At 37.1% G+C, this 14,858-nt stretch overlaps 1 protein-coding gene across 2 annotated transcripts in view; it reads left to right on the top strand.

The window, feature by feature from the left end:
- The first annotated feature begins 6,902 nt into the window (after positions 1-6,902).
- Positions 6,903-14,858, top strand: part of LOC127422713 (T-box transcription factor TBX3-like) — a 14,913-nt gene continuing 6,957 nt past the window's right edge. For both annotated transcript variants that reach the window (XM_051666454.1, XM_051666453.1), the window contains exons 1-2: positions 6,903-6,950; positions 12,413-13,730. In XM_051666454.1, coding sequence (XP_051522414.1) covers positions 13,321-13,730 — 410 coding nt within the window. In that variant the 5' untranslated portion in view covers positions 6,903-6,950; positions 12,413-13,320. The remainder of the gene's footprint in view (positions 6,951-12,412; positions 13,731-14,858) is intronic.

Raw genomic sequence — 14,858 nt, 5'->3', positions numbered from 1 at the left:
AAAAATTATAATACATTTAACAAGACAATACATGTAATTTTACAGGAAAATATCAACCCAGTCTCATGAAAATTCTTACATATTTTATGAGTTGGCTATTTTGTAGGATTTCGTACGAGTTCATTCGTATAAATTTGTACAATTTCATCACACGCAAATTCCCGGATGTGTAATGCGGAAGCAAGCGTGAGTTTTGCACATGAGGCGTTAAGGACATGCTCATTAATATGATGCTCTTACCCAAACCCCTTATCTAAACTTAACCAATCAGTAGAGTGTGTTAACATGATAGGCAGCTGTTGTGTGTGACAGAAGCAAGTAATTGTCGCATATTAGATGGAAATGATGTCCAGTGGCGTCATTGGCTGTAGTGAAAGTCATGCGAATTCATGCAAGTGCAGTCGTACGATATCATACGAATTAGCCAAATTTAGAAAGGTCGTATGAATCCTGACGATTTCGCCGTGAGAGTGTGTAGGAAAATATTTTTAAAATGTATGTTTAAAAAGAGAATACATGTACTTTTTATGGTAAAATATTGTTACAGTGAAAAACAATAATCAAGCATTCCCAGAAGTCCCTGCATGACCCATCACATTTTATTATATTTTATAGAAATAGTTGTTTCTTCTTATTTTTAATATCAGTTATGTACATTGGGGTGTTCTGTGTTATATTTGATGTAGTTTAGTCAATGTTTATTACATTATTTTTGTGTCACATGTGTTACCCTGATGGTGTTTAGTGTTTGTGTCTCTACATGTGTATTAATTATTACTCCTGGAACAGTCACTCTTGATGAACTTTAAGTCCTCATGTGGCCTTTTGTAGTTACTACTGTGATTAACAAAACATTATAAAGTGAAAAGCAGACTTTTATAGTTTCAGAAGGTTCATATTTTATGTATATATAATTTAATATGGTAGTAAACCGTAAAATATACAGGCATCAAAATTATATTCCGTAAAGCCTGAAACATGGTGACCATATTTTTTACTGTAAATTTCTGGCAACCATAGCTGCTGGTATTTTACTGTATATATATTTTTTTAAGATTATGCTACAAATGCTGTTGATTTAGCTTGTACTGAACCCGGAATAATCCTTTAATTTCTATTGGAATGCTAGTTTATAAACTGTCTTATATGTGCAATGCATTGGCAACACCATCAGTTAATAGCAGTCTGCAAGTGGGTGATTCTCATAAAACCTAAAGAAATAAGATATTATATTGCATAAAGAAAATTAAGCCTATTTTTAGGGCAATTGAGATTTTTTACATTGTGACATTTTCTTGACAGGTACACACAGTTTAATCATTTATATAGTATATGAATTGTAAAGTACTTATTCATATAGTAGCACTCCCTTGGTACTGCCTTTCATTTTAATTTACAAAATAAATTGTATAACAACATCTTTTTGCTGTAATTACTGTGCAATGATAATGACAATCATCATTGAAAACAATAATAATAAAAGTACAATATGTACAAAAGTGCAAATGTCACATTGCAAACATCGTAATAGTAATAAATGTAGGCTTCATTCACTTAATGCAAAATGCAATTTCATATTTTTGGGATTGATTTGGGGCTAAATATGACCAGGTAATTTTCTTGATAGTTTTTTAAGAATCAACCAAGTAGGCTACTCCACATTATTCACTGACCATTCAGTGAAAGAAAAAGAAAAGAAAAAAACATTACGTTTGTGCGATGGCTGCAGGGTAACACTGACACAGACTGATACCAAATGTTTCAGTGCTTACCAGTCTCAGGGGTTGATAGCCAAAGACGGGAAAGAAGCCTCTGTCCAGATCATCAGATCAATTTTCACTGGACCCTGAATATTTCATGCAGCAGGTCTTACAGTAGAAACCCAGATGGGCTATTGAAATGAAAAAGCTACATGTCCATAACTCACACCCCTCCCTTCACCTAAAGACAAGCTTCAAAAATGATGTCTGGCTCATGTTTCTGGTCACACCAACCATGTGGTTTCTGAAGCCTCATGGCACAGAGAAAGCAGTAAATTCAAATGTGTGATATTATGGTTATGGTGTAAAGAGTTATTATAACAAAGCTTCATGTTTAAGAATGTTTGGCGAACAGATGTGATAAACTAAGGTTATTGGAATAGATGTACAAGCAGGCAAAATGAAACCTCACGGTCTCGTAAAGTCGTAAAAATGACATGATGTGCCAAACTGCGCATATCGACACTTACAACTGTCATCACTCTCATCAGTGCACAAGATTTTTAGACGCTGGACTGGACTATAACCTCTCATTGCGTTATGTGTCATCACTGTGAAATACTTTAATTTACCTTACGTTATTATTTATAAGTCACATATAAAATGTTTGTTACGCATAGCCTACAAACTTCCGTCCTGAGGCCTCATAAATCCGGAATATCGCGTGACAAACAGAACCGTTGTAGCTTGTGCATAGAAAGATAAAGATGAAGGGCCTGTGCGTTTATCAGATGACTTTATAGACTATATACTGTCTATTCCTCCTTCAAAACAATTTGGTGAATAATCATACCCGAGTCAGACCCGTTATATGGCCTTACTGCCGTCCAATGATGTTAGAAAATGTTTTAGAGAAACAGGTCGATATTCATACAAACTTTGGATTCATTTGAGGTTGACGGGTTCCTCGGATGATCATAAATAAGGTCTATTTAAGTTTTGCTATTTTTGAGAATGTATTTATTGTATTTATAAATGTATGTCCTGTTTGAACATCAGCAGCATCAGGTGGGCTACTGGCCTAACATTTTTGTTTCTATTGTTCCCAAAACCTTTTTTGTTCCTCAGTAACTGCCCTGCAGTGGTATCTTTTTATATTTACATTGATATTAGTATTATCAAGTTCTGCATTCCAACTCCATTGAAAAATACATTAGTGTTCCATATGTGGGATTTATATGTAGTAAATCATTGAATTGTTTTCATGTTAGCAGAGACTGTTTCAAGTCTATAGGCCAAGAATTTAAGGCGAACATTATTTTAATAACACAATAGTTCATATGACCTGTTTATATTCCTTAATTGATGTTACTTGGGTGAGTGTGATCAGAGGGTTGTTCTATTCATCAAGGGTAGAAAATCTATAATATTTGTAGGTCAGTACATTTCAGATGTTAATTAAAAACCCATCAGATGCACATTTATATGTAAAGTTATAAATCGTTGTTTTAAAAGTTCAAATAAACAAAAATAGCATCTGTGCTTAATTCTCTCTTGATTTGATACACCTTCATAATCAGAGGTTGGGCGACTGGATGATTATACATGTTAATTTCCAATTCATTTTCGTTTTTTCGTTTTTTTCTTTTTTGCATTTAAAGGTCCGCGCAAAAGAAAGAGAATCTAAGAATTTCAGTAATTGATTTATTAAAAAAAAAAAAAAAAAATTAAAAGAGAGAGAGAGAGAGAGAGAGAGAGAGAGAGAGAGAGAGAGAGAGAGAGAGAGAGAGAGATGTAACTACATTAAAACGATGTTTTCTAAAGAGAAAATAAAAATAAGGTTTTATGGAATTTACTGAACAATATCTTAAATTTTCTTGGTGTTTCCATCTTACAGCAGTTTTCCAAAAGGTTCCTCATAAAAGACGATTAACATGTAAATAGTTATAATCATCAGTGCTGTTTTGTCACGTAGACTGTATGTGTTCAGAGAGCTGACCTGTCAAAGTGATGTTGTTTGTTATTGGATTCGGGATTAAACAGACCGGGCAAGTAAAGAGTCCGTTTTAATCCTGTTAATTGCTGGCACTGAACTGAAGGATTTCAAGTTTAACTCCAGTCCTTTAAATCCAAACACATTCTACGTGACAGTAAATTTAACATTAAACATATTACATGAAACACAAAATCCAGTGAAACAATTTAATTGATGGTAACTATATCAGCAGCATACCACATGCACCCTTAAATGAGCACTGACACATGAGCACATAGTCTACAATAGCATAGTCTTAACTTGCGCGGAAAAAGTCACTGATGGTGGAAAGCTGTAATTAGATGCATTTACACATAATACAGGAATAGATTGCATTCACTCCGTGCAAAATCTCATAACATAGGCATTGTTATCAAAGAAGTTATAGAAGAATGGGTGTCTAGCCGCGATTTGTGTTAAATCAGGTTAGGATCTTTTAATGTACATGTGATTGGCTGAAGTTATAGATGTTTCCATCAGCTCTAGCATATAAAAATGAAACATGGATGTAGCCGCCTAAAAGGTGAACACGGGGAAGTCTGTCATAATACACCTATGCTCTCCGACTTAGCCCTTGTGCGTCAATAAAAAAAAAAGTTACTCAGAGGTCCTTAGAGAACATAAATGTACGCGTCAAAAAACTCCCATAATAATATTGTACATTAATATTATTTTCCACTTTCAATGAGTAAATTTTTTTAACCAACATCAGTCCTGATCATAACTACCAAATATTCATTCATTTTCAGGATTTTAACCCTTTAAATGCCAGTTTGTTTACATAATGCCACTGTTGTTGTTGTTTTTTACACACACACAAATTTCTCAATACACACATACAAAACACACTCTCACATCCATACCAACACACCCACACAATTTTAGCTGCATCATTTATTCAGTTGGCCTGCAGTGCTCTATAATACAGCAAACAGAAAATAGGGGAAAAGCATGTATTTGCTCCATAGGCTAAACATGAGAAAAATGGCGCCATCTGGTGGAAAATATTAAAAATGTACATTTTTAAGCCAGGGCTCCAGAATGAAAGCATAATATCATAGAATTCATGATTTTATGCTTTAATGGCACTGGGATCAAATATTGCAGTTTTAATGTGTTTCAATGGGGACATTTTTGTCCTGAAGGTCCTGAGTGTAACTATTTTGTGTACACAGTGTATTATAGATGTATTATAGGAACGGAGGTTGAAATATCAAAATTCCCCCCAAAATACACACCTTTGGCAAAATTTAAGCCGTTGGCATTAACACAGCCAAAATGATCGAGAAAAAAAAAAAAAAGAAAAAAAAAATGGAAAAAGACAAAAATGTCCCGAATGTAGCACAAGGGTTAAAAGGCTAGTTGAGAAATGACTCTCCGTAACCGGGAGTGTCTTGAGTCCAGTGACCCGCATCTGGCTGGCGGCTCATACTCTCACGACATAAAACACTTTCCTCTGAGAGCAGAGAGCGTCGGCTCAGAGCCGCACTGGACCGGCAAGTATACGCAGTGATGGCGCTCTATAAGTTCGCTTTACTTTAGTTGTTTGGTTTGCGTTCCCTGTGGTTCGGCGTTATTGATGATATGCTGATCATTGTATCATATTTAATCCGGATTTAGAGTGAAGTAGCTCACGGGTTCCAGACAACCTGGCTCCAGTAGTCTAATCTATGGACTGAGAGAGGCTGTCTATTTGCAGGCAACGAGACAGGTGTAAATCTCTTTGCCAGTCTTTACTTTTTGATTCCAGGAGTCATAACTGCAGGCTGTATGAGCTACAGACCATTAAATAAATTCGCCACATTTCTTGCCCGTTTGGAGATGCACCCGTTGATCCGTGCGCATTATTCAACATCTTGTTGTCTTTTGTTACAGTCATTTATTTGTATTAGATGTTGATGCATTAATTGGTATCAAATACATTGTTCATCAATTAAAAATATTGTAGGCTATTCGTGTCATCATTAATCCGTTACTGGATTAGAAATAAAAGATTGAAATTTCTAAAGACGGACATCACGCGCTAACGTATAACGTTAATGAAATACACACACACAAACAATATATAGCTGACGTAACGACCATCAAACCAACAGTTTAAACTAAGTTTTCAAAATCGCGTTGACATTTGCCTGACTTTGTAATGCAGTTTTAACACCAACTGGTAATTAATTCTTGATACACAAACACGCCGTTAACTACTTCTCATTGCTCTTTGTGGACTCTAAACAGAATACCGCAGACACTTGCCTCATTTACTAATTTCTTTTCACGGTTTATGCTGCCGACATTTTCGTGCAAAAGACAGAAAAGTAGAAAGAGAACGAGATGGAGAGAGAAAAAAAAGAGAGAGACAGAATACGAGAGAATGTTGTGCCACTCTTGACTAGGGCTTGCTCCCCAAAGATGGCGAGAGAAATGAGATAATGAGGTCCAGTGATTAAGTTTTTCCCGTGGACTGGAGCTGTCGCCAGTTCACAAAACCACACTGTACACAGCCACCACGATACTCACTTCTCATTTAACACACACAAAAGCTGATCCGCAAAAACAAACCGGGGGCTGGGGACAAATCATATAATGTTCAATCACGCCTAATTAACTGGAATCCCACCTTCATCTTTAATATAGTGACCAATTAATTTTCTATGTATGTCAAAGGTCCGTAGGCCACAGTCGGTCGCCAGGGACATTTGTGAAGCTCTGCAGCCTCTTTGTGGGCCATGGATCTTATTAGTAGTACATGACCCCGGTGCTGAGAGGTTACGGGCTCTTCGCTGCCTCGCTCTGAAAACCAAAACGTTTCCAAATCGGATTTGAATTGGTTTGTTGAATGGTGGTTTTGCTGTCTGCATGGGGCTGTAAATGCTGAAATCAGAGAGAGTCGGAATTTGTTTGTTTTGATTGGTGTCTCGGGAGAGTCAAACACGATTATGATGCCACCTATCATATAGGGTACTAAGAATTAATCGGGACACTTGCTGTTACTTGGAAATGATAAGTCCATTGATAACCAAAGAAACTTAAAAAGCTTTCCGAATAATCAAATGGACCTTTGATTTGTTTGGATACCGCGATGCAAACGCTGAGAAAAGAAAGTCCCCCAGAGCTGCATGTGTTTGGCACGTAGTTGTATAAAGCGGAAGAAGATACGTGTCAGTGAAAAACGAGAAGTCTTCATACAACCGGCTCGACTGTTTATGTTCAAGGCTGAGGTGAGTAAACTATTTTTTTGACTAGTTCACTTCCATCTTATTCGGCGCTTTGTGCTCCAATCAATTTCCCTGGATTAAAGAAACACTCCCCCTCTTCATGCAAAACATCTGTGGGAATTTTAATAGATGAAAGATCAAAGCCGCATTCGACTTCCTTTTGTTTTCAAGAAGTCACTTTACGTCAGCCTGTTGCTGAAAATAAAAAAACATTTAACATGTCTGAGAATGATGTCTAGCAAAGAATGAGCGTTTATATTAAACTGCTTTCTCAATAGACCTTATGGCACAGATTCAGAGATCAACTGTGTGAATATGTTATCAGGACTGTAGTAATATTTCCACACTACTGCCAAAGCCAAGCTCCAGGGTGTTTACCTTGTATGCACGTTTTCAAATGTTCTTTAATGATGTAAAAACTGTACACTGCAAAAGAAACAGACTTCAGAGAATAAAGTGTAATATCACACTCTGTGTGCATGCTCCACAACGGGGAACCAAGGATCCGTTAAAACGCTTATAAAGGTTGTGATGAAAACGAAATGTCTGCATCTACTAGAAAGATCGGTAAATTGTAAAAACAAAATGTCACAGGGAAGTAGCGTCAGCAGTGTTATTAGCCTATATTTGATTACTTATACACACTATAGGCCAGCATTTTACCCACTCCAATACACTGTAAAAAATGTCTTTAATTTGAACGGTAAAAGACTGTAAAAATGCTACAGAAATAAAACGAAACCAGGTCATTTGAAAAGACATCAAAGTAGTTTTTACAATAAAATGTTGTCAAAATTATTTTCTTTTTTTTTTTTTACAGCATTTATGTAAAAAGTAGGATTTTCCTGTATAATTAATGGTAAAACTTACATTGTTTAACAAGAGAGTATATGTACTTTTTACAGTAAATTATTGTTAAAAGTATGGTAATAAAAATAATCGGGCATTCCCAGAATTCCCTGTGTGACCCATCACATTTAATTATATTTTATGAGAATATTTATATTTCTTCTTATTTTTAATATCAGTTATTTACATTGGGGTGTTCTGTGTTATATTTGATGTAGTTTAGTTAATGTTTATTACATTATTTTAATTTCACAAGTGTTACCCTGACGGTGTTTAGTATTTGTGTGAGTGACACTGAGCACTGTCTCTACATGTTTATTGGTCATTGCTCCTGAAAGAGCCACTATTGATGAACTTCATGTTATCATGTGCTCTTCTGTAATTACTACGGTGATTAACAATGCATTATAAAGTGAAAAGCAGAATTTTACAGTTTCAGAAGATTAATATCATGTTTATGACGTTTTATTACTGTAAATAAATATATATATATATATATATATATATATATATATATTTTACAGTGCCATCATGGTCATGTAAATTACAACAGTTTTAAGCTGTAAAATGTACAGGTTGTTCTGTATAGTTGTTTACATTTTTACTGTTTTTTTGTTTTTGTTTGTTTGTTTGTTTTTTTACATTATTATTCTGGCAACCACAGCTGGCAGTTTTTTTCTTTTTTTTTTTTTTTTTAAATAACAGGATTTTTTTTTTTTTTTTTACAGTGTAGGGTTTATATTTTTTTACATTGAGTGTTAAAATATTAGATTTAAAACAGGCAGATTATTATGATTGTTTTTAGAAAAATCAATTGTCATATGACACCCCAATTTGAATATAATAAAAAATAACAAAAAAGTATATATATATATATATATATTTATTTTTAAATTGGCTATCTACTGTAAATTATGACAACTTAAAGGAACATGTTCAAAACAAGTTACACTCAAAGGATTTGTGGCATAATGTTGATTGCCACAAAAACTAATTTAGAGTTGTCCGTCCTTTTTTAAAAAATAAATACATAAATAAATAAAATAAAATCTGTCGATTGTGCTTGTGTATTACCCAGAATATTCCTTTAAGACTAAATTAAATGGATGGACTGATGGATTCCTGCAACAACAGTTCAACTTCAACTGTGTGCTTACCAAACTGACTGATTAATTGGCTGTTTGGTTGGTTATTTAATTGATTAACAGACAGACAATAGAACAGAAATACCTGTAAGACAACAGCAGCAACATCAAACTGACACTGCACAATACAGCTGACTATATAGGATAACATTATTACATCCTGAGGAAGTTTCTATGGCCCACTGTATTTCCTATTATCAGTAAAACCTGTTCATCAATCAGGGAAAAGAACATTTACTTTGCCATTCATACACAAGGTACTCTGGAATTTCATACTTTGCTTGTTCATAATTTAATTTTCTTGACTCAGTTGCCCACATACACAGAGGGAGGCTAGAGATCAGAATTATCTATATTCCAGTGCTGAATATTTTTGTGGGGACATTAAGAAGCTGAGATCAGATTCTCTTCCACTAGACTCGTCATCTCTGCAGTTTGCACACTCCTTGAGGACCACAAGACAACAAGCAACAAAATACCATTTCAAATGAACACAGGCGTACCTGGCGCAGTAGTGTAAGTTTGCAGTTGTGACTCACTGAAATAATGAGTTGAGTGCAGTTGATTATAATATAATGGTTACAGTATATCCTCTAAAGGATATGACAAAATTGATAAAATGTGCAATATCAGTTGAATGAAATTCAAACTTGTCAGACCTCCAGTGCTGGGTGTCCCTACACTCCCTTTCATGTATTGCCACCAAGTAAACAGCAAATCACAGTAATTCAAGCTCCACAGCACATATTTTAGGCATAAGGGAGAGGCCTCCTGTTGACATGAGCTTTCTGAGCAGGGGATCCCTGTATTTAACTCAGCTGACGTAAAATTCAGTGAGGGTGCTTATGAAAGTTGTGTGCTGGTATAAAGCCAAGCTGTGTTTTGGCACATGATTTGTCAAATGTGGCGGACTTCCAATGGTGCCAAAATTCACAACATAAATGTTATAAACCACCCTGTGAAATGACATGCCTGACTGTGTGGCTTTTGTATAAGACCAGTGTATATTGGAGGGAAGTCTTGGACCTAAACGACTTCAGGGTCATCAAGACTATGAGACATACATCAGTCTGAAAATAGTATGTTGTACTGAATCACGATCCAGTTCAAAACAAAGGCTTCTGTGTTCCATTATATTAAAACTGCTAACTTAAGTCTCTGTCATTGGAAAACTCCTGAATACCTCAAAAGTATACAAAGGATTTGCCTGCCCGATATGTATTAGAAAGTGCATTCCTCCAAAGTTGAAGCAAACCATTTTTTGGAGCTATTGCATCAGGTATGACATGCTTTTCCTGATTGATCCCAAATCGTTTGTGGATCATGGAGACTTCCCCATGAACATTTTCCCTTGATCATCTCTCAGACCTCAATGGATCTCTTCACAGATCAATCTGTGAACACATCTCCTAATTATCTAAAATGTTTTTTTGTCAATAGCTGTAACAAGTTTTGCATAAATTACTGAAACATTAGGTTCACTTCCATAAAAATGACTGGTAGGTCTGAACCATTGGAAGGTAAAATGAATCATTTTTCAGTGGATTTTATTAATGACTCTTTGCTATGGTCCATAAATCGGCATCAGGAAGGATAATAACGCAAAAATAACTAGAGATAATAACTAATAAACTTCATTGTACTGATCAGATGTTTCCATTCCTCTCTCTCTTTCTCTCTCTCACTCACACACACACACACAGAGAGAGAGAGAGAGAGAGAGAGAGAGAGAGAGAGAGAGAGAGAGAGAGAGAGAGAGAGAGAGAGAGAGAGAGAGAGAGAGAGAGCCCTAACCCTGTAAATGTTTAAATAGTGTATTGAACGCTCCCCAAAGTTTGCTACGTAATTAGCTAGGTAGCAATTGCCGGAATAAACAGGCCACACAGTGTCACTCTTCTTGACAGCTTTTTCTACACAGAAATGTGCAGCAAATAGATATTACTATTTACATATATTTTAGTAAGCATAGGTGGAGGACTGAACCCCCACAAATTCAGGGGTTGGACATGTTGTTGATGCGCTCCCACTACAATCCGTAGAGTAGCGATGAATCAATGCACAGTGCACGTGGAACAAGTTGCTGGGGTTTGAACATTTGTGAGGACACATTGTAACTACTAGATAGAAAGAAAAATGTTGTATGGATCCAGTTGTGGAGATATGACCCTCTCATAGCCTATACTTACGGGTCACAGAAAACTGCTCCTGCATCTGGGTAAAATACGCTAGAATAGGATTTCAGAATGTTATTCTAAATCCTTTACATATTTATGTATTTGAAGAGGAGCATCAGGCTGCATGCACTTAAAAAGTGCTATTTTCATTAAATGTACATGCAATTCGTCAGAGTAAAGTGACTTAAATGTACAATACACAGTACATTGCATGACGCATCGCTAGGACAGTGGCAAGCTTTAATTGATTATTTTCGCCATTTGTTTATTCTCGTTCCCTAGAGCCTGGACACCTGGAACTGCTGATAGTGTATTGTAAAAATAGCTAATTTATTTTATCGCATTATTGTTGGTTAGATTCAATTGAAAATTGAGGTTTGTATCATAAATTGGGTTTGTCAAATGACAGCAGTGTTGGGGTAAAGGATGAGGGGTGATAAATGTCACAGATAGCTTCTCTAGTCTGCTGACCAGATTTAGGGCCGATAATTGAGTCACTGTGTAAGTAAAATGGCAGTCCAGGACCCTCTGTTGTTTACGTGTGAATGAATCTTGTGTTGTGTGTCGGGCGCCAGTGGAACTGCAGAGACAAACAGCATAGATGAGTGTGTTGCATTCACTAATCACCACAACAGTACACATGCGACCTGTCTGGAGTATTTCGAAATAGAAAATTGAGCAAGACATTGAAAAATGAGTGAAAACAACAATCTGTTCGAATCATTTGCAGTTTGTCCACTGCTAAGATACATTATTTTTAAATATGACCAGTTTAATCGAGTGTATTGAACAATGTTTAAAATATTGCACATTTCAATCCATGCTGATGTTGGTGTCTTAAAAAAAATAAGCACTCATTTCAGAAGAAACTCAGACCGGGGAAGTGTTCGTATAGTTTCATTCAAGCGTCATGCGCAATTTATGTCATGAGAGAGAGAGAGAGAGAGATTAATGAAATCTGAAGGAAGAATGTTTATAACCACAAAGACTCATTTCAGCCTAAAAACTGCATTGTAAATTCATTTGAATAAAATCTCCCTGACGCCAGCCTGAAAAAAACAAGCTTTTTTTGAATGATCGAATATGAATTGCATTTGTAATTAACGCATTATTATGACAAGACCTCTATGAAAGTGAAAGCTGCAGAATTTTAGCCAGCAATTCGAACACAACTCTATTATTGACATCGTACACTGCAACAACGATTGCTTGCTATAGAAATTTGATGAACTGCAAGATGTGCTGCTTTAACTAATAACGAATTGTGTTTCAAATCTTTTCTGGTTGCCTTTCTCAGGTACCGTATAGGCTACGGCAGGAGTGATATCTGATCTTCTGTGTATGAAAAGAGGGCAAGAGTGACGCTGTGCGCACGAGACTCGGCGCGTCTCCTTCTCTGGGTCCCACAGACCGACAGATGCGTGTCCTGATGATGTTGACATCTTCACACAACAGAGAGTGAGGCAGTGCTGTTTCGCGGCAGCAAAAGAGTTCTCAAACACCTTTTTATAAGTCTCAAGTCTTTCCCCTCCACCCGACCTGTTAAAACCACGCCTACAGAGCAACACAATTGGCCCGAAAGCGTCAAAGAGCCAATCAACAGAGAGCTGCAGCTCGAAACATGCAACACATCCACACGTCTGAAGCCGATGGAGTTCAGAAGCACTGGGAATATCTCTGTGCTGGACCCCGTTCTTCCGCTGAAATGTGTGTGTGCGTGTGTGAAAGTGTGCGTGTGAGCGCGTGAAGGTGTATACCTCCAACAAGTAAAGACAGAGGAATTATTCTGAGCCACCGAAATATTTCAACACTTCTCTTTTGCAGGACTCGGGACGATCGCAGTTTGACAGGAATGTCTGTTTTAAAGAAAAGCAAAAGAACCCGACGCACCACACGCTGACAGACAGTGACTCGGTCGCGTTTCATTTCATTCGTTGTTGTTGTGTTTTTTATTTTCAGATTCATTGCGCACTGACAAAAGATCAACAGCACATCAGCACCGGCGAATATTAATGGATAGCCGGTCCCCACTCTCTCTTTTACATTCTTTCCAGCTAGAGAAAAATTAAGAGACTTACACACCGAGGCGTCGGATGTTTTTCCACTTCCGAAGGGAAAGCTGGATTTTGTGAAGGACTTGTCCAGTACAACTGTTTAGCCGACTGTAATATCTTGAGGAACACCGCATCTGCTGTCTGGACTTGAATGAGCTTCCCGATGAGAGATCCAGTTATTCAAGGATCCAGTATGGCATATCACCCGTTTTTACCTCACCGGGGTCCGGAATTTGCCATGAGTGCGATGCTGGGTCACCAGCCGCCCTTTTTCCCGGCCCTGGCACTGCCACCTAACGGATCGCTGTCCCTGCCCGGGGCGCTGGGCAAGCCAATAATGGAGCAGCTGATGGGCGCCGCGGAGACCGGCCTTCACTTCTCTTCACTGGGACACCAAGCCGCCGCCGCCGCGGCCGCCGCCGCCGCGCATCTCCGGCCTCTGAAGACACTTGAGCCAGAGGAGGAGGTGGAAGACGACCCGAAAGTTCACCTCGAAGCCAAGGAACTCTGGGATCTTTTTCACAAGCGTGGCACAGAAATGGTTATCACGAAATCGGGAAGGTAAACAAAAGACAAGCAAGCTGTAAATCCAACGAAGTCAAACGAAAAATTACATTATTTGGTTATCAAAAATGTAGACCTCACAGCTGACTGATTCATTGATTTATTGATCTGAGTGACTCACATGTTTCTTTAGAGGAACTCATGTGGCAATTATCAGACAAGAGGAAGATATCCGTGTATTGCTTTTATTGCATATTTTATCTCGGTTTGGGCGCGGGGCATGTTGATGTCATTTTTACAACATATATGTAACCGAACTTTAGTTGTGAACGTTTGCTAAAATCCATCGTTGGTAACACACTAATTATTTTATGCGACTGAAATGCGAACTTATTCTACACGATTCTACACAAATGTATTCTGTCCCATAAAGGCTGGAATACAAACGTGAAGTAAAATACAACTTGCATCCGTCCTAATTATTATAAAGACACATTCAGTGGTGTCAAATAAAGGGCTTGATCGAAAACTCATGCTTTTATAAAGCCTTGTATTATCCACAATGTTATGTGGATAGTGTTGGATAATGTTACGTTTTTTTTCCTTTCGAAATTTTTTTTTTATTTGATTGTTTTGCTGCATCACTATTTGGGCCTATTTCACAGATTGAAGGAATGTTCCGGGTTCAATACAAGTGAATCTCAGTCGACAGCATTTGTGGCATAATGTTGATTAAGACAAAGATAATTTTACCTCCTTTTCTTTAATAAAAGCACAATTGTGTGTTCCAGTGAGACACTTCCAATGGAAGTCAATGGGGTCAATAATCTGTAAACATTCAAATACTCACTGTTTCAAAAGTATAGACACAAGACATAAACAATATGTGTGTTAACATGATTGTACTGTCATAAAATCACTTACTAACCGCATCTGTGGAAAGTTGTAGACAATTTTACAACATCGTTGCCAGGACGAGGTAAGTATAGGCCCACTCTTAAATGACTATTTCATCAACTTTTCAGCTGAAATAACACATGAGTTTTAACAGAAGAATTCATGTAAATGCTTTTATAAACGTCATATTTCTGCCTTTAAACCCTCAAAAACTGGACCCCATTCACTTCCATTGTAAGTGTCTCACTGGAACAGATTTTTGTCTCTTTTTTACAACATTATGCCACA

This window comes from Myxocyprinus asiaticus, chromosome 3, assembly GCF_019703515.2.
Source record: "Myxocyprinus asiaticus isolate MX2 ecotype Aquarium Trade chromosome 3, UBuf_Myxa_2, whole genome shotgun sequence".
NCBI lineage: Eukaryota > Metazoa > Chordata > Actinopteri > Cypriniformes > Catostomidae > Myxocyprinus > Myxocyprinus asiaticus.
Note: the sequence above shows the minus strand (reverse complement) of the source record. Positions and strands in the feature narration are given on the sequence as shown.